This window comes from Nannobrachium achirus, assembly GCF_963921795.1.
Source record: "Nannobrachium achirus genome assembly, chromosome: 12".
Lineage (NCBI taxonomy): Eukaryota > Metazoa > Chordata > Actinopteri > Myctophiformes > Myctophidae > Nannobrachium > Nannobrachium achirus.
Genome location: NC_137832.1, coordinates 12,820,450 through 12,845,992, shown reverse-complemented (window position 1 = coordinate 12,845,992; position 25,543 = coordinate 12,820,450). Strand labels below are relative to the sequence as shown.

At 41.8% G+C, this 25,543-nt stretch overlaps 1 protein-coding gene across 1 annotated transcript in view; it reads right to left on the bottom strand.

Moving 5' to 3' along the window:
* The window catches only part of parp8 (poly (ADP-ribose) polymerase family, member 8), a gene marked incomplete at its 3' end in the record, with an annotated part of 110,574 nt that overhangs the window by 61,217 nt on the left and 23,814 nt on the right, over positions 1-25,543 (bottom strand). Inside the window, exons 3-4 of the mRNA XM_080738456.1 lie at positions 12,143-12,180; positions 4,196-4,285 (exon numbers count right to left, since the gene is read on the bottom strand). Coding sequence (XP_080594582.1) covers positions 4,196-4,285; positions 12,143-12,180 — 128 coding nt within the window. The remainder of the gene's footprint in view (positions 1-4,195; positions 4,286-12,142; positions 12,181-25,543) is intronic.

Sequence of the window (25,543 nt, the reverse complement as noted above, 5' to 3'; positions counted from 1 at the left end):
CACGCGGCCAATTAGAGAAACCGGAGACAAAAGACTAAACAGCGATATTTATTCACACGGTGAGAGAATGGCCTATCTACACCAAACCATTCTCCTCATTACCTGCTCTGTTCTCAGACTGTCAGGGCTGTATAAAGAGCTGTTACAAACTCATCCTTTCCGCTCAACTAAAACCGTCTCCTGCTACAATTATTCATGAACTTTATCAACTCTGTCATTTTAGATTTCCACGTTAGCTGTTCAAAAGTAGCGGCTCTACAAGCTTTTTATCATTTTTTGAAGAAAAAGACAAACTTGAAAGTGTCTGAACTAACTGATTTAGAAGTTATTTGTAGAATGTGCCTCAGGTGGGTTTACTGGGTTCATACAGGTGCTCTTTGGGGAGGGTTTAGTTGCTTACACCAGGGATTTTCAAAGTGGGTGACGCGACGGCAGTCCAAGGGTGCGAGATCATTTGATAATATTTGGGATTTATTTGGACACTTGAAAAAAGTTATTTTCAGTCAGTTCTAACCAAAATGGCTATTATCTCAACATTTTCCTCGCAACATAATCACTAAAATATCGTCACTGTCGGGCAGAAACGTTGTATCTCCAAGTTTCAAATGTGTACGTCTTTTGCCCTGCTTCATCATACAAGACCGTTGCGTTGTGAGCTTGTAGATCGGCTATTTCCACTATCCATGTTGTTTTTTTTAAGTATAAAGTTGTCAAATATGTCAGTACTTTCTTTGCATATTTAGGTTACGTGTCTACCATGTGCAACTTCAAAGCCTAAACCCAAAAAGAAATGTAATTAACAACGACAAAAACACAATTAAATCATTAATCGCAATTATTTGAGTGACAAAATCGTCATGTAAAGTGTCATAATCGTGACAGCCCTAGTTCTAAGTTCAATTTACTTTGTTGTAGGAGTCAAAACGGTGAACTTCCAAGGCAGCTCTGTTCAGTTTAAGTAGAAACATGTTCTATTTCACAACAATTTGGGGGTGGGGTCCACACATTATTTTTGGTAATGCAGTTGCGTCAGTTCAGCAAAAGCTAGGGTATGGCAAAGATGGGAGTCCTCATGGAAAATAGGCATTACATTTTGGATAACACGGTTCTATTGTGAAAATAGCAGATCTCAACCCATTCTCACTCCCTTTGCTTCACCCTCCCAACGCCGTGTCTTTCTTTCCTTTGCTTCACCCCTGTGAAGTTTTGGGAGTGACTATTGCGTCTAGGGTGCGACGGAGACGGAGAGTTTTTGGACGAGACAGAGTCTTAGTACGCATGCGCCGACATGTGTTTACTGGAAGATTTTTCACTGACGGCCGTCACGGGGAATCGAACCCCGGTCTCTGGATTTGTATCTCCATGCTCTACCGACTGAGCTAACGAGAGTGACTGGGAAGTACCTTTTTTTTTGTGCTTTTATCTTTGACAAAACGTGAAATGATAACGTAGTCCCTTCTTTGAGCCACATTCGGAGGCGGAAGCAGTCCCCTGGTCAAGATTTACTATTCTGTCCATAACGGCACGTAATTCGGTAACGCGGCTGAGTCGGCTCATGCGGCGTTCCCACCGCTCGTCGCGGCAACTCGGCTCGCTATCGCTCGCCTCGGTGGCGACTCACGGGGGTCATCGCCGCCTGAGACGGCGCCGCTCCGTCGTTTATAGTGGCGTGAACGGTAGCGACGGGTGGCTGGTAAACCAAGAAGCCTTCAGAGCGTATCGAATCCCGCATCAGGAACTACTTTTTTTTCTTTCTTCTTAGACCACCCAATGCGTCTAACCCTTGAGACATTAGGCAATCCGTCCGCGTCTATGGTGAGAAGCATTCGGTATTTAAGATCGCGTCGGTTGTATGACGCAATAGGGGTGAGAACCTGTTGCAGATCTACATGCTCACAACGCCTCGCAGCGCGAGGCGTTGTGAGCATGTAGATCGGCTATTTTCACAATGTCTGTAAACAATGTCAGTTTTTTACACAGGTTTCTACGGTTTCTTGGGCTGGATATGGCAGCCTGGAATGGTTTTTCAAGTGCAGCTAAACTTAGCATGTTAGTAAACGTGCCACAATTGACAATAATGCATTGCACCTGTGCAGCTGACCTGCGGAACCTGGAAATATACCATTTCGTCAAGATGGGGAGATACAAGTGTGGAGAATATAATTATAATGCTTTGTTAAAGAGACATTTTGTAAAATTTTGCATTTGTAGTTATTTTACTGTAATTTAACAACATAACAGACCAACATACAGGCGGTGACAGTGGCTCGGGAGGTAGAGCAGCCGCTAGTTCCATCACTCCAGAGTTACTGGTTCAAAAGTGTCCTTGAGCAAGATACTGACTCTAGGGTATCAAGCCGAGGGCCACAGCATTGCAGGGGGCGGTGGCGGCGTTCTCGCTACTCCAGTGACAGTTCAGATTATCTTCGTTGTCGGGTGAAAATCTTGTACGTCCAAAACCGTTCGTTTTGCATTTATCATTTTAAAAATTATTTAAACTAGTGAAAACAGCCGATCTACAAGCACACAACGCCTCGCACCGCGAAGGCATTGTGTGCATGTAAATCTGCTGTTTTCACTACTTTTGTGCGACAGCCTTGTATGATTTGGGAAAGAGCGTACAAAGTTGGAGATACAAGATTTCCACCCGACAACGACAATATACTAGTGTTGTTGCTGCTCTTATACCACCATTATTACTGGGGTTGGTGTGGGCCAGACAGTAGCCCGCGGGCCGCCTATTGGGGAACCCTGTCCTATGGTCTTCTTAAGCCATGACATCATTTTGTAGTCCGGTGCCAAGCAGATTTATTGGGGCAGTGCTGTGTCCCTCAATGCGTCGCATGTGAGCTTGTAGATCTGCTATTTTCAAACATTGTGTACTTTTACTTTTAGTACTTTAAAGGAGTAGTTCACCCCCAAAATGACTTTTTTCTATTGATTAGTCATGCCATGGAGAGTAGAGTTCAATAATATTTTTTGGTTTTTGTCACATTCCTAAGACAAAAAGTTTACCCCCATTGATTCCGGATGGTGACCCGTTTCGAAACGGGTCACCATCCGGAAATGAATGGGGGTAAATTTATTGTTATCACATTTTTGTGAAAAAAACAAAAAAAAGTATTGAACTCTAGTCTCCATGGCATGACTAATCAATAGAAAAAAAGTCATTTTGGGGGTGAACTACTCCTTTAAGTACAATTTGATTCCAATACTTTTGTACTTTTACTCAAGTCAATTTTGAATTCTGAACTTCTACTACTTGTATTTCTACAATGCAGTACTGATACGTTTACTTTTTACTTTTTCCAGCACTGCCTTGGTGTGTGAATGTGTAATGAAAGATCATTGTAACGTGCCTTGGATAAAGGCACTGCAGTATATAAATGCACCATTTACCATTTGCAGTATAGGTGTATAGTATACAGGATACCTGCACATTTGAATGTAATCTCTATCTCTAGGTCGTCCTCAGACCAGCCCTCCAACGTCGCTTCCAGTTAAGACAAATTGTTAAATATAAGAAAGAGGCAAACATTTAGAAAACAGCCAATGAACAAGCTCACAACGCGCGAGGCGTTGCAATTTGGCTATATTCACATATTTTTCTGTGGAACAGAGTCAAACTCCATGTAATGCCTACAAAGCCCTTGTCAGGGTGGGGTGGGGGGTCCCCACTTCAAATATGATTATTTTGGGGGGTTCGCGACCTGAAAAGAAGTGTGGGAGCCCTTGAGCTATGGCACAGTTTACACACAAACGCAATTTATCAGCAGCAACGGTCCCAACAACTCTTAGCGAGCGATGAAGACGCATAATGAGACACGCGATGGCCGCCCGGGCCGGCTTGTTCAATAGACTAATTGCTCGGAAAAACAACAGTTCAGTACAGTATCTGACTTCCCTTTCCGCTTGTCCTGCACTATTATGCAAGCACTGTCGAGATTATAGAGTGTTGTATATTGTATGTCTTCTGCCATTTATTGAGGGTGATGCGTTGAATGTGATGCAATTTTTTTTATATTTATTCCCAGCTTTGACAGGTATTCTGATAATATTCCCTGACTATAAGGTCCATCCTAATGATGAGAATGCCAGAACTAATGTCAAACTATTATGAACATTTATTGTTAATAGGGTACAGCATGGGTACAGTACCGGAGATTGCCAGCAATCAGGCACTTACTGTACTTACCTGCTGCAATGCGATGGAAAATAATTGGAATTGGATCCGTGGTGATTAGAACCTCGTCATCATTTTCAGAGTTGGACACGTAGGTGTTGTCTGCAATGAAATGTTTAACATTCACTATTATTTGCCTATAACATACTGTAGTACGGGTGCAACAGTTGATTAGATCAGTGTTTCTCAACCTTTTTTCTGCAATAGGCACACTTTTCATGTCCCAAGAATCCATGGGCACACCAACATACTACGGGGGTGTAAATATCGTCACTCTCTGGAAGAAACCTTGTATTTCCAAGTTTCAAATTTGTATGTTTCTTCGCAAAGTAAAGCCCTGCTTCATCATACAAGGCTGTCGCACAACAGTAGTGAAAACAGCAGATCTAAAAGCACACAACGCCTCGCACCGCGAGGCGTTGTGTGCTTGTAGATCGGCTGTTTTCACTAGTTTAAATGATTTTTAAAATGATAAATACAATACTGGCTTTCAAGCGGTTTCAAGAGGCACACTTTACCCTTCTCAGGGGCACACCAAAGGTCCCCAGGCACAGTGGTTGAGAAACACTGGATTAGAATAATACATTTTATAAAACATTATATAGATGTGAATTAAATAGTCAATTTCCCAAAGGATGCAGCCGATCTGCAAGCTCAAGGCGCCACAATTGCGACTTTGTGGATCTGGTATTTAAAAAGAAAAAGAAAAAAAAAAGAAAAAGAAAATTGCTGAATGTTGAATCTTTTTTGAAACATTTTAACGATACAGATCTTCTATGAGGGGTCCCTGGCACCGAATATTTTCAGTCGGGCATCCACAGTCAAAAACATTAATTTGCGGATCCTTGATATGAAAACATTTGAGAACTGCTGTCCCGGTGAATTCCCGCACCGCCACAGTTTGCCCATATAATGAGCGAGTAATCATCCGTGGCCGTTAACTTCTTTGTGTGACACGACCCAAAGTGGCTATCTTGTCAGCACACAGACCTTAATAGCTCATGGAGTTAATGAACACATAAACGAGCGTGTTGGGTCAGGGCCGAGGCCAGGGCGGAGATTGCGGCGACGTGACCCGTGGCCTTGACCCCTTTGGCACTCAACAATCAATTTCCTCTGCCAAAAAAAAACACCAACTTCACAGGCTCTTATTGAGTTAAGGTAGCCGCACACTAGCGGATAATTGGGCATTTAATGACCCTCCTGAGCATCGGGGGGACTGTGTCTGACACAGGCCTGATTGTCGGGCATAAATTTTGTCTAGTCGCAGGGGTCGGCAACCCAAAATGTTGAAAGAGCCATATTGGACCAAAAAACCCCAAAACAAATATGTCTGGAGCCGCAAAAAATTATAAAAGCCTTATAAATCGTTGTTGTCGGGTGGAAACCTTGTATGTACAAAACTTCGTTTTGTATTTATCATTTAAAAAATGAACTAAACTAGTGAAAACAGCAGATCTACAAGCACACAACGCCTCGCACCGCGAGGCGTTTTGTGCGTCAGTCTTGTATGAGGAAGCAGGGCTTTACTTTGCAAAAAAAAAACATACAAATTTGAAACTTGGAGATACAAGGTTTCTGCCCAACAGTGACGATAAAAAAATCGTTAAAACAAAAAATATTTTTTTCCCCCCATCTTTTTTTCTTTTTCATACATTTTTTAAAAAGCTCCAGGGAGCCACTAGGGTGGCGCTAAAGAGCCGCATGCAGCTCTAGAGCCACGGGTTGCTGACCCCCGGTCTAGTGTGAGGGTTCACAGATCCAATCTGAGCTCAGCCAAGAGGCTCGCAGGACGATAGGGGACAGCCCGACTCTTTTCAAAAATGTTGATATTTTTCTGGATCGCTTTTGGTATATGGAACAGCAGCGGGAGACCGAGAGAATGACAGCCAATGACAGCAAGACACAGGGACTGTTGGTGGCGACAGCCGCTGATCTGAGTCTGACCATAGTATCTGAGGGACGGATCTCTCTTTCTCTCCATCTCTCCCCCCCTCTCTCTCTCTCTATCTCTCTCTCGTTTAATATCAACCAGAAACAGCAGAAACGCTACCAGTCACATACTGGGAACTGCACAGGTCCCGCTTTCCTCTTGCAAGTCAAAGTAGCCTACACAGCCGTTTCCTACAGAACCCTGATCTACAAGCCCTACAACGTGGCGCGGCAGGACACGCTGTGGTCTTGGAGATCTAAATTTTCTGTGCGCTACAGTCATACGAGTAATCATATATAGCAAAGCGCAGCAGCAGAGTAGGCTAGAGTTGACTATTTTAGCAGTGGAGAGAGAGGGGAAAAGTCAGAGAGTTGAACAGATCCATGGATAGACATGAAACATGTAAAAGTGAACTCATATTATCATCAAAATGAGACACACATACAGTATTGAAGTGTTTTTTTTTTCCCCCTGTTGTGCGATATCATTAATGTGTTTGTGTGCATGCGTGTGTATTTTGTATTCCTTATATTGTTTATTATTGCTGTGTTCAGCCCGACTCAATCTGGATAGAATCCTGTAGTGTCGTTTTAAATCGGCTAGTGTGAGTGCGTTTAGATTACCTGTTAAGAGAATCTTAAACAATTATCCTGTAGTGTTTGATGCTACCCGATTTCGTATCGCCCGATTATCTGCTAATGTAAGGCCAGCTTTAGGCCACGTTTAGACAACAACGGTCTCTAGAGAAAACGGAAAAATGTCGCGCACACAGCATTTGTGTACCTAATCACCATGACAGTGTACAGGCTCCACTGCTGTCCTTTGCAGCATCTAAAGCCATCACACATTTTGCGGATTCCCTGTATTCTCGCGCGTTTAGATGGAAACGCAAGGAGGATCGTTTCAAAGACTTTCACCCTGGGAAGAGGTTTTCCTTTTTGCATTTCCAACCCCCGAAAATGCTCTTCTCGTTTGAACGGAAGGCATGTCTGACATTTCATTTTGTGGTTTTCTCGTGTAAACGGGGCCTTAGTGTGCACTGGAACAGCGGTTCTCAACGTTCAAAATGTGTTGATGCATCACAATCATTTTCACCGCTTTATCCATTCTTACAGTACGTTGGCTATTCAAGAAATAGCATATGTAGAAGTTCACAGCACGGCACAAATCAGCTTTCTTTCTTTTTTTATAGAAAGATCATGATAATTTTAGAAGTTAAATCTTCCCTGGCACAAAACATTTTCCCTGGCACTACAATTTTTGACATGAAAAAAGGTTGAGTGCACTAGACTAGATGAACGCTGACGATAACACAGAATCCATTCTGTGCTCTCCTGCTCTGAAATGCTGTTTTTGAGTAGCCTAGGTCTTAAAGTACAACTCCAGACTAAATAACATAGGCTCATTTTGAGAATTCGTCCTCCACAATGGATTATGGGAGAAAAAACAGCATCTGAAAGCTTGATGGGATGCATGTCTAGGCTGTGGCCACTTTTACAATGCATCTTATGAGCGGTCGGTTTCTTTTGCCTCCGACCTGCACGCGCATATACTGGTTCTTATCAGTGCGACGTTGTCTGGAAATGTGTCTACAGCTTATACAAGTGCAGTGGTTTTATATGGTCTCCCTCTATTGGGACTTTTTTATTTTTTTCTACAATTTGTATCCCACGATTTTGTAACCCATTTTTCACCCGGTGCCAATTGCCTAAGCTGTAATGCTGGGCTCTGCTCTCCCTCTGCCAACCTGGGGAGGGCCCTGAACAGAGCTCATGCTTCCTTCAGTGCATGAGGAGTGAGCATGCCGCTTCTTATCACCTTACAGGGGGGGAGCTTCCCCGGTTGGACGCAGCGCATGGAAGGAACATGTTATTCCAACCAGTTCCTTTCCCCTCCATCAGGCGCCCCGGCTGGCCAGGGGGAGGCAGTATAGAGACCAGGATTACTGCATGTTTTTGTGAGGGTATCAACCCTAGGAGACACGGGGAGAACATGCAAACTCCACACAGAAAGGCCCTTTCGCCAACCCCACCTAGGGTGTGGGCACTGATGATGCGGAGGAGAGAACACGCCCACAGCGTCCACCGGCGGGAATCGAACCCAGGACCTTCTAGCTCTGAGGCGACCGACTGCGCCACCGTGATTTCTATCTAGATCCTGTGTGTAGGTTGGACAAAACCTTTGACACAATCTGGTTTCTGGTTTCACAGAAATTAATTCAATTTTGAGCAAGCAGACAGGGTCTATTAGGTAGGGATGGGACGATATGAACATTTCATATTGCGATTATTGTGACAAAAGAAATCGCGATTTACGATATTATCGCGATAATCAAAATCCTTTATCCCGAGGCGGAACATTTGCCAAAAAAACAGCAGATCTACAAGCATCGCGACGTGTTGTGAGCTTGTAGATCGTCTATTTTTTTGGCAACTTGATAGTGAAAAAAAAGACTGTATCAAGTACATATATTAGGAAGTACCTTTTAACAATTATGGAGGGTTTAAGTGGTACCGGATATGCAGCTCAGCAAATTTAAGGTGAATTGATCCCAGTGCATGACGGAGGACGATATCACAACAAATTAAATCTCCACAATACGATTATCGCAAGTGTTTTTTATCACGATAAATGATAATATGGCTTATCGTCCCATCCCTACTATTAGGTAAAAGAAAAATGTCAGCACTTGCAGGGGACCAGGGTTCAAATCCGGGGTAGAACAGGAAAGTCACATTAAGTAAAACATTTTAAACTTTGTCAGGAGGATCCTCTCTGTCGGTGTTTCATGGGTGTGCTGTGTAAGTGACTTTGAGAGGAGTGCAATGTAAGTCAATGAGGAGGGCTATCTTTGGCACGTCTATTTATAATCAATCCACTGAAGATATCTGACTAAAAGTTGGAGTTACCATGGTAACCATACCCAACCCAAACCCAGTGGTGTAAAGTAACTAAGTACATTTACTTAAGTACTGTACTTCAGTACAGTTTTGATGTATTTGTACTTTACAGGAATATTTCCAGTACTTTTTACTTATACTCCACTACATCTCGGATCCAAATATTGTACTTTTACTCGATCCGCTACATTTATTTGAAAACTTTAGTTACTAGTTACTTTGCAGATATAAATGATTATATTATAAAACATACATTAATGCACTTTAGCCATATTCTATACCTTGGCCCCCTACAAGCTCACATCTACAAGCTCACAGCAAGTTGTGAGCTTGTAGATCTGCTATTTTCAAACATTTTGTACTTCTACTTTTGGTACCTTAAGTACATTTTGATGCCAATACTTTCGTACTTTTAATAAAGTTTGAATTCTGGACTTTTACTTGTAGCGGAGTATTTCTACATTGCAGTATTGATACTTTTACTCAAGTAAAAAAATTGAGCACTTTTTCCACCACTGCCCATAACGACAACTAAAGTGTCGTTGTGCTTTTAACGCATAAAGCCGGGAACGCATTATTAGGCATAATTACGTTTAACCATTATCATGCATTACCATATACAAGCTCACATTGCGGCACCGAGTGCCACGCTGTGAGCATATAGTCTGCTATTTCTTTACTGTAGATATAAAAAGCTAGATACCTCTTCCGCTGATGCAGTTCATTGGAGCGACTGGTAAAAAAGCGTTGGCGCTTTTTTTTTTCCGCAGAAGTGCGGAAGGCACGCTGCCACTCAAAGTGACTACTGGCCAATCACAGCACATCTTTTCCGGGACTTCAATTCATTTCAAAGGATATTTATTGGCAACATGAGAAAACAAACATTTACATTGCCAAAGCAAGTTCTCTGGGGAAAAAAAGGAGTCCCGGCCTTAATTGGCCAATACCGAACTTCCGTTTTGGTGACGTAAGCGGAAGAATTCCGTAAAAAAATGCCAATCCTTATTTATCAAAGCCCCAGAGCCGGAGGAGGTGTCTATCTTTCTACAGTATGGGTGCGTTCGGAAATGCGCACCGGGTGTGTGCTCACCAATTAAGAGTGGGGTGGCTCAGAGTAGATGACAGAGTACAGCAACTTGCAATGGGCCTGGTGTACAAGATACACTACACCACTATGATACCCAAGTACCTGTCAAAATACTTTATAAACATTAAGGATGTCCATAATTATAACACCAGAGGCAGCGCCACAGATCACTTCCAACCCAGAGTAAAAACCAACAAAGGGTCAAACTCGTTTTTCTGCTATACCACCAAAATGTGGAAAGCCTTACCGAAGGCCATAAAGGAGTGTGGATCACTAGCATCCTTTAAAATTGCCCTGAAAAACCACTTACAGGCAGCAGCCGTTCGCAACTGGTAAAAAAAAAATGAACCTAGCCCAACCCTACCCTCCCCTGCCCCTTCTTTGTATATACTGCTTGTTTAGACTTACTGTTTTCTTTTTTGTTTTTCTTTACATATCTACTGCATAGTACTGTGTTCTATTTGTCTGTCATTCAATGTTATATGAGATACTTCAATGGTTTCCAGTGGAAATAAGCTTAGTCTTTTCATGGATCTCCTTTTAGTAGACCTTGTACCAGTGAACTGTACCGTCATGAAACTGTACCTTTTCCTATGCAAACTTCTAATAAAGTCTTCAATCAATCAATCAAAGTGTAGTGAGTGCAGTGGGCGGTGACTTTGTAGAGTGCATTCAGTGTGGCTTATTTACGAACGACCAGTTAAGAGGCAGCTGTGCGCTTTTTCAGTCGGAAAACTTTCTGAAAAGCAGCAGTTGCTAACTTAACCTTGGTATTGAAAGGTAATTTAATTCATAACATTGGCCTACCTGCTGCTAGTTTACAAGTTGATGCGTGTGGAACAATAAAGCCCAAAGGACCAATAAAGCAGCAAATGGTGCATTTTGTTATCATTTCCAACGCCATTGTTCACAGCTGAGAAGCGCGAGACACCGCCATGAAAACCAACCAATCAAAACACCACGCCGACGCACCACACTGAACAAACACAACTTCTGAGTAGGGTCGTTGAGTGCGTGCACTCAGCACACCTGGTGCACAGCGAAGTGGATGTCCGAAACGACAACGCACCAAGTGCACAGAATAAACGAACGACAACATGGCACACCAGTGTGTTGAGTGCGCATTTCCGAACGCACCCTATGTCTATGCTTTTCCGCCCCAGAAGGTTTCTAAGAAGTAGTGTAACACATTGCTCACATAGGTTTCTAAGCAGTAGTGTGAGCTTGGAGGTCGGCTATTTTCGGTGAGAACTAACACACTGAACTAAGCATAATTAAGTCAATACTGGAGATGTGGCGTACGGCATGAACTATACAGAGGTGGCAATTCTTTCAACATAAAATGCTGCATTCGAGTTCAGGCAGTTTATGGCATGGAAAGGGGGCATTTGATGTATATGTGTGCACCGTACGTGCCTGATAGCAAGTGTTAAACCCCAGCATCCATATTGTGGGGAAAGCTTTCGCAGAAAATAGTAGATTGGCTTATTTTCAGCAAAAGTGCTCACCACAATGTAACAGAAAAGACACTAGAATAGAGGCCCTGCGGTACTCTGGTCAACCATATGGGGTTTAAGTGGTTAAAGGGATATTCCACTTTCAACAGGGAGCAGTGGAAGGGCCTCTCTCCACATACACACCCATTGTAACTTAAAACTCCATTTTAACCATGATAGATTCATTAAAAACACCCATTATTTTTTCTGGTGACTCATACTACCCTCCTAATACGTGAGCAGGCCGTGTTTTTGAGTCACCAGAAAGAATTGGGTAGTATGAGTCACCAGAAAAAATTATGGGTGTTTTTAATGAATCTATCATGGTTAAAATGAAGTTTGAAGTTACAATGGGTGTGTGTGGGGAGAGGCCCTGGGCCTGGAGGGCCTGGTAACATTTACATCAAATATCTAAATATTCAATCAAGCTAATTAAAAAACAGTTCAGGGTATTCAGCCTGATTAGATGATAAAATTACCAAAAGTTTTTTTGAAAGTGAAATATCCCTTTAAGCAACTCGACTGGACGAGGGAGGGTCTTACCTGGGTAATCGTCAGAGACGTGCACCGAATAAGAAATCCTGCAAGAGACAAAAGAACACACAGCAAATAGACCATTAATATGAGTATTAATTTACAAAAATATATACTAATAAAAAAAAAAAAAAAAAAAAAAAAAACGCATTAACAAAGTTGATATTTCTGCCCAACAGCAACGATAGACCTATATACACTATACCAGTCGGGACCCAAATTATTTTGGGGGGTCCCCAGATGATTAACTTAATGTGCAACATTGTTTTCTCTCTCAACAGTAAACAAACCAACAAAGTATGTGTATATAAGGTATATGCACATTTCTAAAATTACAATTTAAGGACTTTTTAATACTTCTAAAATAAATGACAAATTAAACATTGGCCAAATTGTCATCAAATTGTCAGGCAGAAATTGTGAAAATAGCTGATCTACATGCTCACAACGCCTCGCAACGCGAATAAAGTTGCATAGTTACTGTATATGCCATCAGAGCCTATTGTATTAGAGAGTTCTGCCAATGCAGGGTCAGTGCAGCGCTTGTCACGTGGCTCATGTAACTCGAAATGTCACTTTTCCCCTCATAGACTCCAATGCATTCTGTAAACTTCTGGTTCGCGCTTTGTCACTATTCACCAATAGATGTATATAGAAGACCTGGCCCCATGAAGTGAACAGAGTTGGCGCCACTCTCCAATAGAGCACTGGTTCTCAACCTTTTCAGGCCGGGACCCCCAAAATAATCAAGTTTTAACTGGGGACCCCCCTCCCCACCCTGACGAGCACTGAGAGTTGAGGCATTACATTTTGTATAACATGGTTCTATTGTGAATTTGCGAGGCGTTGTGAGCATGTAGATCTGCTATTTTCACAATTTCAGCCTCTAACATTTGACAATTTGACCAATGTATATAATTTGTAATTTTAGATGTATTAAAAAAAAGTCCATAAATTGTCACTTTAGAAATGTACAGATACCCTCTATTCACTTAAAACTTTATGTTGGTTTGTTCACTTTTGAGTGAGAAAACAATGTTGCACATTAAGGTAATCATCTGGGAACCCCCCCCAAAATAACTAGGGGACCCCCCTGGGGGTCCCGACCCACAGGTTGAGAACCACTGCAATAGAGGGCTCTGGTTTCCATGTATTTGCCTTGTTTCTGTACGCATGTATTTGTCAGTGTACAGCATTCTAATGAGTCGAGTACATTGTTGCTTATTAGTGGCATTATTAGTCCTATGAGTGAGTTCACTTTGGTTCCTCTCTCCACAGCATTTGGTACAGAGCACGCTTCACTGAAATCCTAATCATAGCAGCTTGGAGGAGTCAGCACCTCACAACAGTGACATTATCAGGGGCTGTCATGGCGGAATGGAATGAGTGCTCCGTGGAGCATGAAGCTTATGCCTTAACTTTAGACCTGGAGGCTTGGCAAATGCTGTTTGGCCACTCAAAACGGGAGAATGCATGTTTTTTGCAGGTCTTTCAGTCCGAGTGTATCAGAAAAGCAACTGGGTTAAAGGACAACTTTAGTTTTTTACAACAAGGGTTCATATTTTAGATTGTAATTAAAGAATATAAAAGATGAGTGTTAAAATGATTTCATTTACTTCTTTCTATTGTTTTAGAGATTCTTATTTCAGTGGATGGGGGCATGCTTACAAGTGGCTAAATATGTCATTTTACACAGAATAAGCCCATTCACAAGATACAACGCAACCTTTCATGGTTGGATGTGACTTATGGGGGCTAGAAGTGTTACTGTAAATAGCAATAAAGAAACTGCTGGCTTATTGTGTCTAAAAAGACATATTTAGCCACTTGTACGCATGCCCCCATGCGTACGCATGCCCCACATTTTAGCACGGTAAACGCGATAAAACAATAGAACGAAGCAAATGAAAACATTTTAACAATCACTTTTTCTTTTCTCTAATTACAATCTAAAATATGAACCCTTGTTGAAGAAAACCAAAGTTGTCCTTTAAGCACCGTTGGTCCGACCAGTTGTAACATTCACCAGGTTAGCATTCACCAGTGTCTGCAGGTAAGCATTTCACCAGGTTAGCATTCAGCAGCGTTAGTTTTACTGGGGTTAGGGTTAGGGATGGAGCTTGTTAATTTTTATTGATAATGAGCACCTTTTCGATCCTGCTTATTGAGCCGGGCTTTTACAGGGGCCACTATTGAGCGTTTTCTAATATTTTGTGGAAAGATGTGAGATGGCAAATTCGGAACATAACTGGTATCTTTTACTCAAGTACATTTAGAATTCCAGACTTTTGCTTCTAACAGAGTATTTCTATATTGCATGTATTGATACTTTTACTTAGGTAAAACATTTGAGTACTTTTTCCACCACTGGTATTTACCTGATTACTGTAAATGGCTCTGGATCAGGAGCATCTGCTAAATACCTTGATAGTAAATTGTACTTACATTATGCCTTACATTCTGAATTTGGGTCTTTTAATATTGAGTGCAATGGTTGCACTCATGGTGGACCGGTTTGTAAACATGAGTGTGGAAGAAACGCGTAAACTGGATTACTGGCAGATTAAAGATTACTGGCATTCAGTGCTGCTACACCACTTAACAAAACAAAGCTCATAGCATCTTCTGTATGTATTGTGTCTGTTGTGTGCACATGAAGCACATTACATAATATCCATAACTACATATTGTTGCTGACAGGAGGAAACCGCGTATCTCAATATATCAACTCTTTTGTTCTTTTTTTGTGTGCATATGAATGCTCTACTGTTGTTTAAGAAAATAGGAACACATTGAGCGCTTTTCCCGACAAGTCAGCTTTTATTGCTTAGTATTCGTTTAACGGCACATGCTGACTATGTCTGGACGAGTACACTTTTTACGGTCTATTGGTTTGTCGCTCTGACATCACTGTGATGTCAGGGGAACCACACTAACAGAATGGGTTTGCCGCTCTGACATCACGCTCTGGCTTCACTGTGATGTCAAACTAACATAATCCCTTTCATGCCTGTATATGGAGTTCCCTGATGTCATCAATGTTAAGCCCATATCTAACAGGACTTCATATGGGAATGCCCATTATGAAGGCCACATCGGCCACTGATATACCACACTAACAGAATCCATATATGGCCAAGACAGCCCATATATGTGTGGTTGGTTCTACATATCATGGGCATAAAAGGGTACATCTCCATGTATGGGCATAAAAGGGTATGATGTCAGATGTCATGGACATCATAGGACTTTCACATAATGAATAACTGAGTAAACTAAGCATGTTTTGGCTCTCACAGCATATCTCTGTATACAGTACATGGATCTCCATATATGGGTACCAGGGATCGCCATATATGGGTAACTGGTCCGATATACCTCACTGGCCAGATGGCCAAGACATGGCGCCGTCTTACTAGTATTAAATAACAGTAGCAGGGTCATTGGGACCAGCGACTGGCAGCGAGTGAAAGAAAACTCAATCTCCTTGGGTGATGACGTCATCAGGAAGTGAATATTCTCCGTTGGCTTCTTATGCATTGCTCTGCAGTAAAAATCTCAGAATCTATCTCAAGATTGCGTCGATCGGCGAGAAAAAAAAATGTCACCGGCCTTTATCTTTATCTAAGCGACAGACAGTCACAGTAACAATTTTGTATTATTTTCCGTGTGAAAGAAAACATGTGGATCGATATGACAACACAATGAATTTCAACAACATGGACATGATCGTGAAAATCCCGACAGGAGTTATCTAAATAATGAATTATATACTAGTAAGACTCCCTAATCGGGAGATTAGCGTGATTTTAGGCCAAAATGTGTAGGAGCAGTGTCCAAAAATGTGTTTGAAAAGATCGGCTTGATGGTGGCGCTATATGGGACAGATCCATGTTGATGACATGAGTGTAGACATACTGTGTAGCGATTTGCGTGATTTTAGGGCAAAATCTGTAGGAGTAGTGTCCGGAAATGTGTTTTAAAAAATCGGCCTGATGGTGGCGCTATATGGGACAGATCCATGTTGATGAGATGAGTGTACACATACTGTGTACCGATTTGCGTGATTTTAGGGCAAAAATTGTAGGAGCAGTGTCCAAAAATGTGTTTTGCAAGAATCGGCCTCATGGTGGCGCTAGAAGAGGGGCAAGGGTAGGCAAGGAGTGTGTGTGCAAAATTTGGCTTGGATCGGGGCAACGGTTGCGGAGATATGAGCAGGGCAAAAGTGTGATGTGTGACGTGTGACAGACTGACTGACAGACTGACTGACTGACAGACTGACTGACTGACGGACAGCTGGTCGAGGTTTTGACAGTAACTGCGACCTGGCGGTCGCAATAAAGCATAGCAAGCAGGGACGTGCAGAGAATGTTAGAGAGGCAGGGGCTGACATTTCTAAAAGGGCCTTTTTGGTGAGAACTAACACACTGAACTAAGCATAATTAAGTCAATACTGGAGATGTGGCGTACGGCATGAACTATACAGAGGGGGTAATTCTTTAAAAATAAAATGCTGCATTCGAGTTCAGGTACTGTATGGCATGGAAAGGGGGCATTTGCATTTCTTTCACCATAGTGAAAACTACACTCATGGCCTGAAGAGGGCACTTTTTACTGATGGATAAAAGGGCAGGGGCTCAAGCCCCCTTTGAAGTATATGTGTGCACGCGCCTTATAGCAAGTGTTAAACCCCAGCATCCATATTGTGGGGAAAGCTTTCGCAGAAAATAGCAGATTGGCTTATTTTCAGCAAAAGTGTTCACCTTCACCTCAATGTAACAGAAAACAGTAAAGACACCCTGAGGGATTCTGGTCAACCATATGGGGTTTAAGTGGTTAAGCAACTCGATAGGAGAGTTTGTTTTTGGCCTTTTTTTTTGTAGTTGCAAATTGGATTTTAGCCTGAGCTCACAGCAATTTAAAGCCCTGGATTAAAACGTATTTAGATCAAACATGGCCAGTGCCAGTGGACAGACAAGTGGGCCGACTCTGCCCCCAAAAGTGACATTGCGCACAAGCCCTAAGTACTGCCTGACTTAGATTTGGTCAAACGCCCAAAATAGAAGATCTACACGTTAATAATAACACAGCACAGAGTGCATGATTCATTGTGAGCTATTTGTGGTGCTCAACACCCACGGCCACGACTAAGTAGATAGATCTTTATTCTTCTGCCTACACATAGGGATGGTACCATATGAAAATGCCATATCACGATTGTTGTGACGAAAGAAATCGTGATTTACGATATTATCGCGATAATCCAAATCCATTATCCTGGGGGGGAACATTTGCCAAAAAATTGCAGATCTAAAAGCTCACAATGCGACGCGTTGTGAGCTTGTAGATCGGCTATTTTTTGGCAAAGACATTTGATAGAGTGAAAAAAGACTGTATCAAGTGCGTATATTATAAGTACCTTTTACCAATTATAGAGGGTTTAAGTGGTACCAGATATGCAGCTCGGCGAATAAAAGGTGAATTGATCCCAGTGCATGACGGAGGATGATATCACGATAAATTAAATCTCCACGATACGATTATCGTGAGTGTTTTTTATCACGATAAACGAAAATATCGCATATCGTCCCATCCCTATCTACACATACATCATGTCCTAGTATGAGCGAATAGGGGAAGGGGATCTGGGTCATGTGATTCCCTTGTTTGACCTGTAAAAAACTCATAAAAAAAGTCCTATCACGCAAAGTTTTGCCCCCCGCTGGGTTAACCCATTTGGGACGGGTACAAATTAAAGTGTATTACCCCCTCAGGCTGGGAACACATTTTAGTGTATTACAGTATGTACAGTATGTAGTACAGTAATTTTTTAAGACATATTTTTCAGATTTTTCTCTCTGAAAGCCAAAGGTGTAAGCTATCAAATAGTTTGGGAATTTTGTTTCTAACTGCTACAGAGGCTGAGTAATACGTTTTCCAGAAAAACAGTGGGTAATTTTTAAATCGGGCTTAGGTCTATTCATGGGTTGCATTTGTAGTCCTAAACCGGCCATATTGAGGACCAACACAGGTGTTTAATTTGTCTGATTGGCATAGAACCAATGTTCTACGTTAATCAAAACACCTGTGTTGGTCCTCAAAATGGCTGGTGTAGGACTACAAATGCAACCCATGAATAAGGCTTTATTCAAATCGGTCTTAGGCCTATATGTGTTTTTAAAGCAGGGACCTGGATGCACAGGTAGAATTGCTGAGGATCAGGTACAGAAGGTGCTTTGATGTTTCGGGGTCGCACATCTGCGTCAGCACAGCTGCACGGACACCGTGCACACCACGTGCACACACAGCTGCACGGACACCGTGCACACCACGTGCACCTGTGTGTCAGCGCTCTTTGATACGAGCCTCATCTCCAATGACATCATTATCCATACTTTCAGCTGGAAGCGTGCTGACCAGCACCAGCACATGGAGCACACTGAGGCCACTAGAGGTTTACTGATAGTCAGGGGTCCTCAGAATTAACCCATTTAGTACTAGAATTATTGAATGCTTTAACCAGTGAAAAATAGCAGATATGCAAGCTCACAGCGCGGCACTGTACCCCTAGGGGTACGCAGAGGTACTACAGGGGATACTTGAGAGAACATGGCAAATGGAAACATTTATTTTACTGTTATGTTTAATGATAAACGTGCTGCTCCATAAAGCTTTAGACCAAATTAAGTACACATTTTACTGTTACTGAATAGAAAACAGGACACTTACTTTTATTTTCAACATATTGACATAAAAACTGGACTCAATTAGGGGGTCCTTGGCCAAAGAAAGTTAGTGAATTACTGTATACTGTACTGCCCCAAATAACGAGGAATCACATGTGGTGTCACTGCAGCACTCCAGCATTCAGCTCCAGGCTGAATGTGTGTGTGTGTGTGTGTGTGTGTGTGTGTGTGTGTGTGTGTGTGTGTGTGTGCGTGTGCGTCCGTGCGTGCGTGCGTGCGTGCGTGCGCGCTTTTAAGTGCACATGCAGCCATTAGACGGTGGACTTGCTGTAGATGCAGATTCCTCTGCATAAAACATAAAACATAAAATGAACAGACCTCAAATTCCCCAGTTCCACTACAGTTGTATAACTGCCCCCGACAACAGTGCTCTTGGCAAGACAAACTCAGTGCAGATTGTATTCATTAACAACCAAGCAAAGCCTTCCTTCCGACCAGGAAAACTTAACAGCTACGGTTTTCATTTAGAGCAGGGGTCTTCAACAGGGGGTTCGGGAGCCCTAGGGGGTCCTCAGAGTTACTACAGGGTGTCGTCCAAATCTTTCTGTGATTGTGTGTGAAACTTTTTTCCCCTCCTTTTTTATACTGTATTAACCACTTGAACCCTAGCCGCGTCCATATTTGGAATTCAGAGAATTTTAGCCAAAAATAGCCGATCTACAAGCTCACAACGCCTCGCAGCGCGAGGCGTTGTGAGCTTGTAGATCGGCTATTTTCTGCAAATAGCTTTGGGGTGGAGGGGGAAAAGAGCAGACCGAGTACAGAGTGAAAGGTCAAGTTTAGTAAGTATTGACGGTTCAAGAATCCAAAATACACTGGTGATTGTGCTGTCAAAAGATGAAACTATTATGGAATCTATGAAAAAGGTTGTGGGGGTCCCTGCTTCATCTCTCTCTCAACTAAGGGGTCCTTGGGCTGAAAACGTTGAAGACCCCTGATTTAGAGGAATTGTCCACTCGTTTTTTTCAAGGTGAAATAACTGCAGTTTTAATTAGACCAGAGTTCAAATACTCTGTTAAGGCACGTCACATCGCACTTTTATTCTACCTATAAGGGCAGATTCTACCAATACATTTCAATGGGAATGGAGCGGTTTGCTGCCATTTGTGGATTTCTGCAAAAAAAAAAAAAAAGATTAATTCCCATTGAAATGCCTTGACAGAATCCGGCCTCATAGGTAGAATAAAGGTGTGGCCGTGCCCTTACAAGTAAAAGTCCAGGATTCAACATCTACTTGATTAAACGTACACAACTATTGGCATCAAAATATACCAAAAGTAAAAGTGCTTGTTGCGCAGAAACAAATGTATACAATGTATTAAAGCAGATCTAAAAGCTCACAATGTGTTGCATCGGGATGCATTGTGAGAATCTTTTCAACAAATGTACTCATGTACGGCAGGGGTGGGCAACTTTGATGATGGCGAGGGCCACTATATTTCCACCTTCACTCCTCCAGAGGGCCACATTGCATATTGCTTTAGTATCTCATACAAAAGAAGCAAAAATATTTTTGCATCTTTTGAATTGGAATCCTGAATAATTTTTTTAATTGGAATCCTGACTCCCTGGTGTGAAATATTTTCAGATGGGGGTCGGCACTCGGCAGACAAATTCATATTATTTTGTCCTTGGCATGAACATGTGTGAGTACCACTGGCTTAAACAAAACTAGGAAACAATAGCCCAAATAAGCAACAGCAATTTAGAAGCAAGCGCCCCCAAAAACGCAACTGCCAATATTTACAAGCAAATTTACAGAAAAAAACAAGCCCAAAGTCGCTTATAATAAGCAGACATGGCAACACTGCTTGATACCAACTTTCACACATGAACACTGGTTTCCCTATAGTCAATGTCATAATATGACATTAGCCCATCATTCTGTGAAAATAGCTTAACACAGTGTTGTGTTGCAGGCAGCGCTTTGTGAGCTTGTAGCTATTTTTGGACCAAAGGGATTTGCTGTAGAAGGATGAGGCACTGATGGACTAGTAGTCACATGTAAAGTCCAAATAAGCAACTTCACTTTAGAAACAAGTCCAAAAAAGCGGCTACAATTTAGAAACACTTTGGAAACCAGTCCAAATATTGTATTAATTATTTTTCCATCCCCCCCCCCCCCCCCCCCCCCTCAAAATAAATAAATAAATACAAATAAATTAAAAAGACCAGCTCACAGGGTAGAAGGGCATTCACCAAATATTTGAATTTTCGAATATCAAAGTCACTATTCGACGTTGTTCACCGAAGTCGAATATTTTTTTTTTCTCTTTTAAAAATATATAGTTTATAAAGCTTGGCGAGATAGGAAGTCATAAGAATGAGTTGTCAATGCCCCTGGTGGATGAATTTGTTAATGCTCTATACCAGGGGTTCTCAAACCTTTTTAGGCTGTGACCCCCAACATAAACATATTTGAACTGGGGACCCCCACCCTGACAAGCACTTGGAATTGTAGGTATTACATTTAATGTGACTCGGTTCCGCTGATAAATATTGTGAAAATAGCAGATCTAAATGCACACAACGCCTCGCAACGCGAGGCGTTGTGAGCATGTAGATCTGTTATTTTCACAATGTTCACCTCTTGCTTACTTAATATTTGACAGTTTGGCCAGTCCTGTCGAATATTCGACTATTCGAATACTTTGAGGTAGAATAATTCAAATACTAAAAATCACTATTCGTGAATGCCCTAGAGGGTAGTATGAGTCACCAGAAAAAAGACAGGTGTTTTTGATGAATCCATCATGGTTAAAATGGAGTTTTAAGTTACAGTGGGTTTGTATAGGAATGGGCCCTGGGTGGGGAGTGTCTGATATGATGAATATCAAATATCTAAATATTGAATCAAGCAAATTAAAATCTGTCCTGGGTGTTCGTAAAGGCCTGCAGGGTAGACGATGAAATGACCAAAAGTTTTTTTTTTTATATCCCTTTAAGCAGACATGGCAATGCTGCCCACAGATTTAAACAGAAGCAGGAAACGTGTAAAAAAAGAAGAAGCAGCCTGGGTACCAAGCATACAAAACATGTGAAAATAAACTCTTTGTCAGCGGTGTGCATGTGTGTCTACTGTCTACACCACATAACCCACACATCCTGCATTCTAAAGAACCCAAGACCTGTATGTGTACTCTGAAGGCTGCAAAAGACAACAGCGGGTGATAACTAGATACCAGTAAGACTCCCTAATCCGGAGATAAGCGACCGTCAGGTCGCATACACAAACTTTGGAAGGCAATGGTAGGCAATCAGGAGGGAATATGGGAAATGGGACAGATCCATGTTGATGACAAGACTTTAGAGATACTGTGTACCGCTTAGCGTGATTTTAGGGCAAAATATGTAGGCGCAGTGTCCAAAAATGTGTTTTTGCAAAGATTGGCCTGATGGTGGCGCTAGATGGGACAGATGTTGATGACATGACTGTGGAGATACTGTAGATATTGCATTTAAGAAATACAAATGTTGATTTTTATTAAAAAATCTTATATTCCCTTGTATATGTATAATTGCTCTTTGATTAAGCTAAACTACCGGCTTTTACTCGATTAAGTGATGGAATATTCGGTAGAATACCCAACTACTGAAATATTTGATAGCTGCAATCCTAATTGGCCATAAAGTAACAGCATTAAAACCTCACTTTGTAACTTTTCAATGAATAAAATGTAACTTCTGGCTCCCTGCTCTGCTAAACACATGATCTGAATTCTGACCTGACCAGTCAAGATAAATTTGCTTTAGAATAAATATGTAGTCAAAACAGAAACACAAATTATGAGGCCGCAATTGATCTTAGATCAGCTTCTCATCATTTTGTCAGGAGGGTCATTTGGTGCTTCATGCCACCTGGTCCCTGGGCACTGTGGGCAGCACCAACACTTCTTGTTGACAAGCATCTGGTTCCTGTTGTGCCCAATTATCACCCATGTTCTTCATGTCGCCACTCACTCACCCGCCGTTTAACCAGAAGTGCCCGCTGAGCAACAAGCAAGAGTTGGAAAATGGAATGTGTTACCAGTAGGGCCAGGGGCGTCAATTGGGTATGGCAGGGTAGAATGTACTTCTTAAGGTATGGCAACATGACTGGTGTCTTGCAAGACACCAGTCATGTTGCCATACCTTAGCTTTTTCTGAACTGACACCACTGAGTAGGGCTGGGTGATATGGTGATAAATATCGTTGAGACGATACAACGTCTCCAGGATATGCCTTTTCAGAGATATCGTATATATATATCGTGATACAATGAGGGAGCCTCATAAAAAAATCCTGTTGAATTGTTAATACAGAGATTCATTGCAGAATTTAATTTAAACCTGCATTTTTGGCCAAATCCGTAGTTCTCAAACTTTAAAATGTAAAGGTCTCCCCTTAACTCCGACAGTATACAAATGAAACGATCCTAACTCAAATCGATCCTAACTCAAATCGATCCTAACTCTGACAGTATACCAAATGGACCCTTACGGGTCCATTTGGTACACTGTCAGAGTTAGGATCAATTTAGACCTCCCAAAAGGAACCCAGAGAGTCCCTGGACCCCACATTAGTGATGTGTCGTTCATGAGTGATTCGTTCATAAGAATTAAATCATTAGCAAGACTCGTGAACGATTCGTTCAAATCCCTGAAATGGGTTGTTCACAATTTAAGGACCTTTTAATACCTCTAAAATGACAAATGAAACGCAATAACACAATAGAACCGTGTTAAACTAAATGTAATGCCTCAACTCTTAGTGTTCGTCAGGGTGGGGGGGTCCCCAGTTGAAATATGATTATTTCGGGGGTCGCGGCCTGAAAAGGTTGAGAACCACTTTGATTGATCAATAGATAGACAGACAGACAGACAGACAGACAGACAGACAGACAGACAGACAGACAGACAGACAGACAGACAGACAGACACTGACTGACTGACTGACTGACTGACTGACTGACTGACTGACTGACTGACTGATAGATAGATAGATAGATAGATAGAGATGGATGGAAAGACGGTGTGTGTGAATGAATTATAATAAAGGTCTTAAAGATTGAAGACATAATATGAAAGACAGATTAATACACGGTGCTGTGCAGCGTAACTAAGCTGCTGACCTCTAATCTGATGGCCTGGTACAGGCCCCCGTAGCGATGTGTGATGTTGATTAAAGAGGGGAGACTGTGGGCCAGGTTGCAGCACAATGATGAAGAACTACTTGAGATTAAATTGTGTTCAATTAGGCCCACGCATTTCTCACCACTTGTCCCGATGAATGGCCATTAATCAAGACCTATATCTCCTGATGTAAAGGATCGATTCAAACATGTGAAACAGTTGTTGAAGCAAATATGGGCTTAAAACAAGCGGGGTTCGGGGACTAGGGATGGGACGATACATGATATTATCGTTTATCGTGATAAAAAAACACTCACGATAATCGTATCGAGGAGATTTAATTTATTGTGATATCGTCCTCCGTCATGCACTGGGATCAATTCACCTTTTATTTGCTGAGCTGCATATCCGGTACCACTTTAAACCCTCTATTGGTAAAAACGTACTTATAATATACGTACTTGATAGTCTTTTTTTCACTCTCTACCAAATCTCCCTGCCAAAAAATAGCTGATCTACAAGCTCACAACACGTCGCGTTGCGACGTGTTGTGAGCTTGTAGAACGGCTATTTTTTGGCAAATGTTCCAGCCCAAGATAATGGATGTTGGGGATATTTGGATTATCGCGATAATATCGTAAATCACGATTTCTTTGGTCATAATAATCGTGATATGACATGTTCATATCATCCCATCTCTAATTTTTACGCATTATTACTTTAACCACTATTTTATGCTTTAGCTATTGACAAATAGCACATTATACAAGCTCACAGTGCTGCACTGCGAGCTTGTAGATCTGCCGTTTGTGCAAGTCTTTGAATATTTTGACCCTATTCTATAAATGTCTTCTAAATGCTTCCACTAAATCAAGTTTTTCATGTTTTTCATGTCAAGGAACCCCACGATTGACCCTTTGTCAGCTTTCTGATTGGTCCCTGACTGACCAACCAGCAGGCTCTTTCTGCCTTGTCCCGCCCTGGTTTATTATGTTGAATTTGCTAAAACATCATTTTTGGAAAAAAAAAACAACAACAAAATAAAAACTTTTAAAAACATGCCCAGTCACTATGCTGCACCTGAGAGGCTCCTTTTTACTGAAACCAAGTTTAACATGAGAATTGAATACACAAAATAACAAGAAGCAACTGAATTTCCAATGGTAGTGGATGGAGAAAGTTCTTTTGTCACACCAAGACACAGCAACCAATGGGTGCGAAGAGACAACGGGTGGGACTGACAAAGGGTGAATTACATGTATTTGGCCGCGGACCCCAATCTCAAAATATATTGTTCCAGGGACCCCAGAAGCAGAGATTTGTGTTACCGAAGTTTACTTGGAAAATATATGTATTGAAAGATTTGCGAATATTTTCGAAACATTTCAAAAATAGCAGATCTACAAGTTCGCAGCACGGCATTCAGTGTCTTTATATCATTCAAATGTGATTAAAGGTTTTTCCCCAGAGGGGAGGGGAGGGGCTGGGAGGAGAGGGGCGGGATTAATGGACTCTGACATCTAAGTCCAGGGGCCAATCACAACAACCTTTCT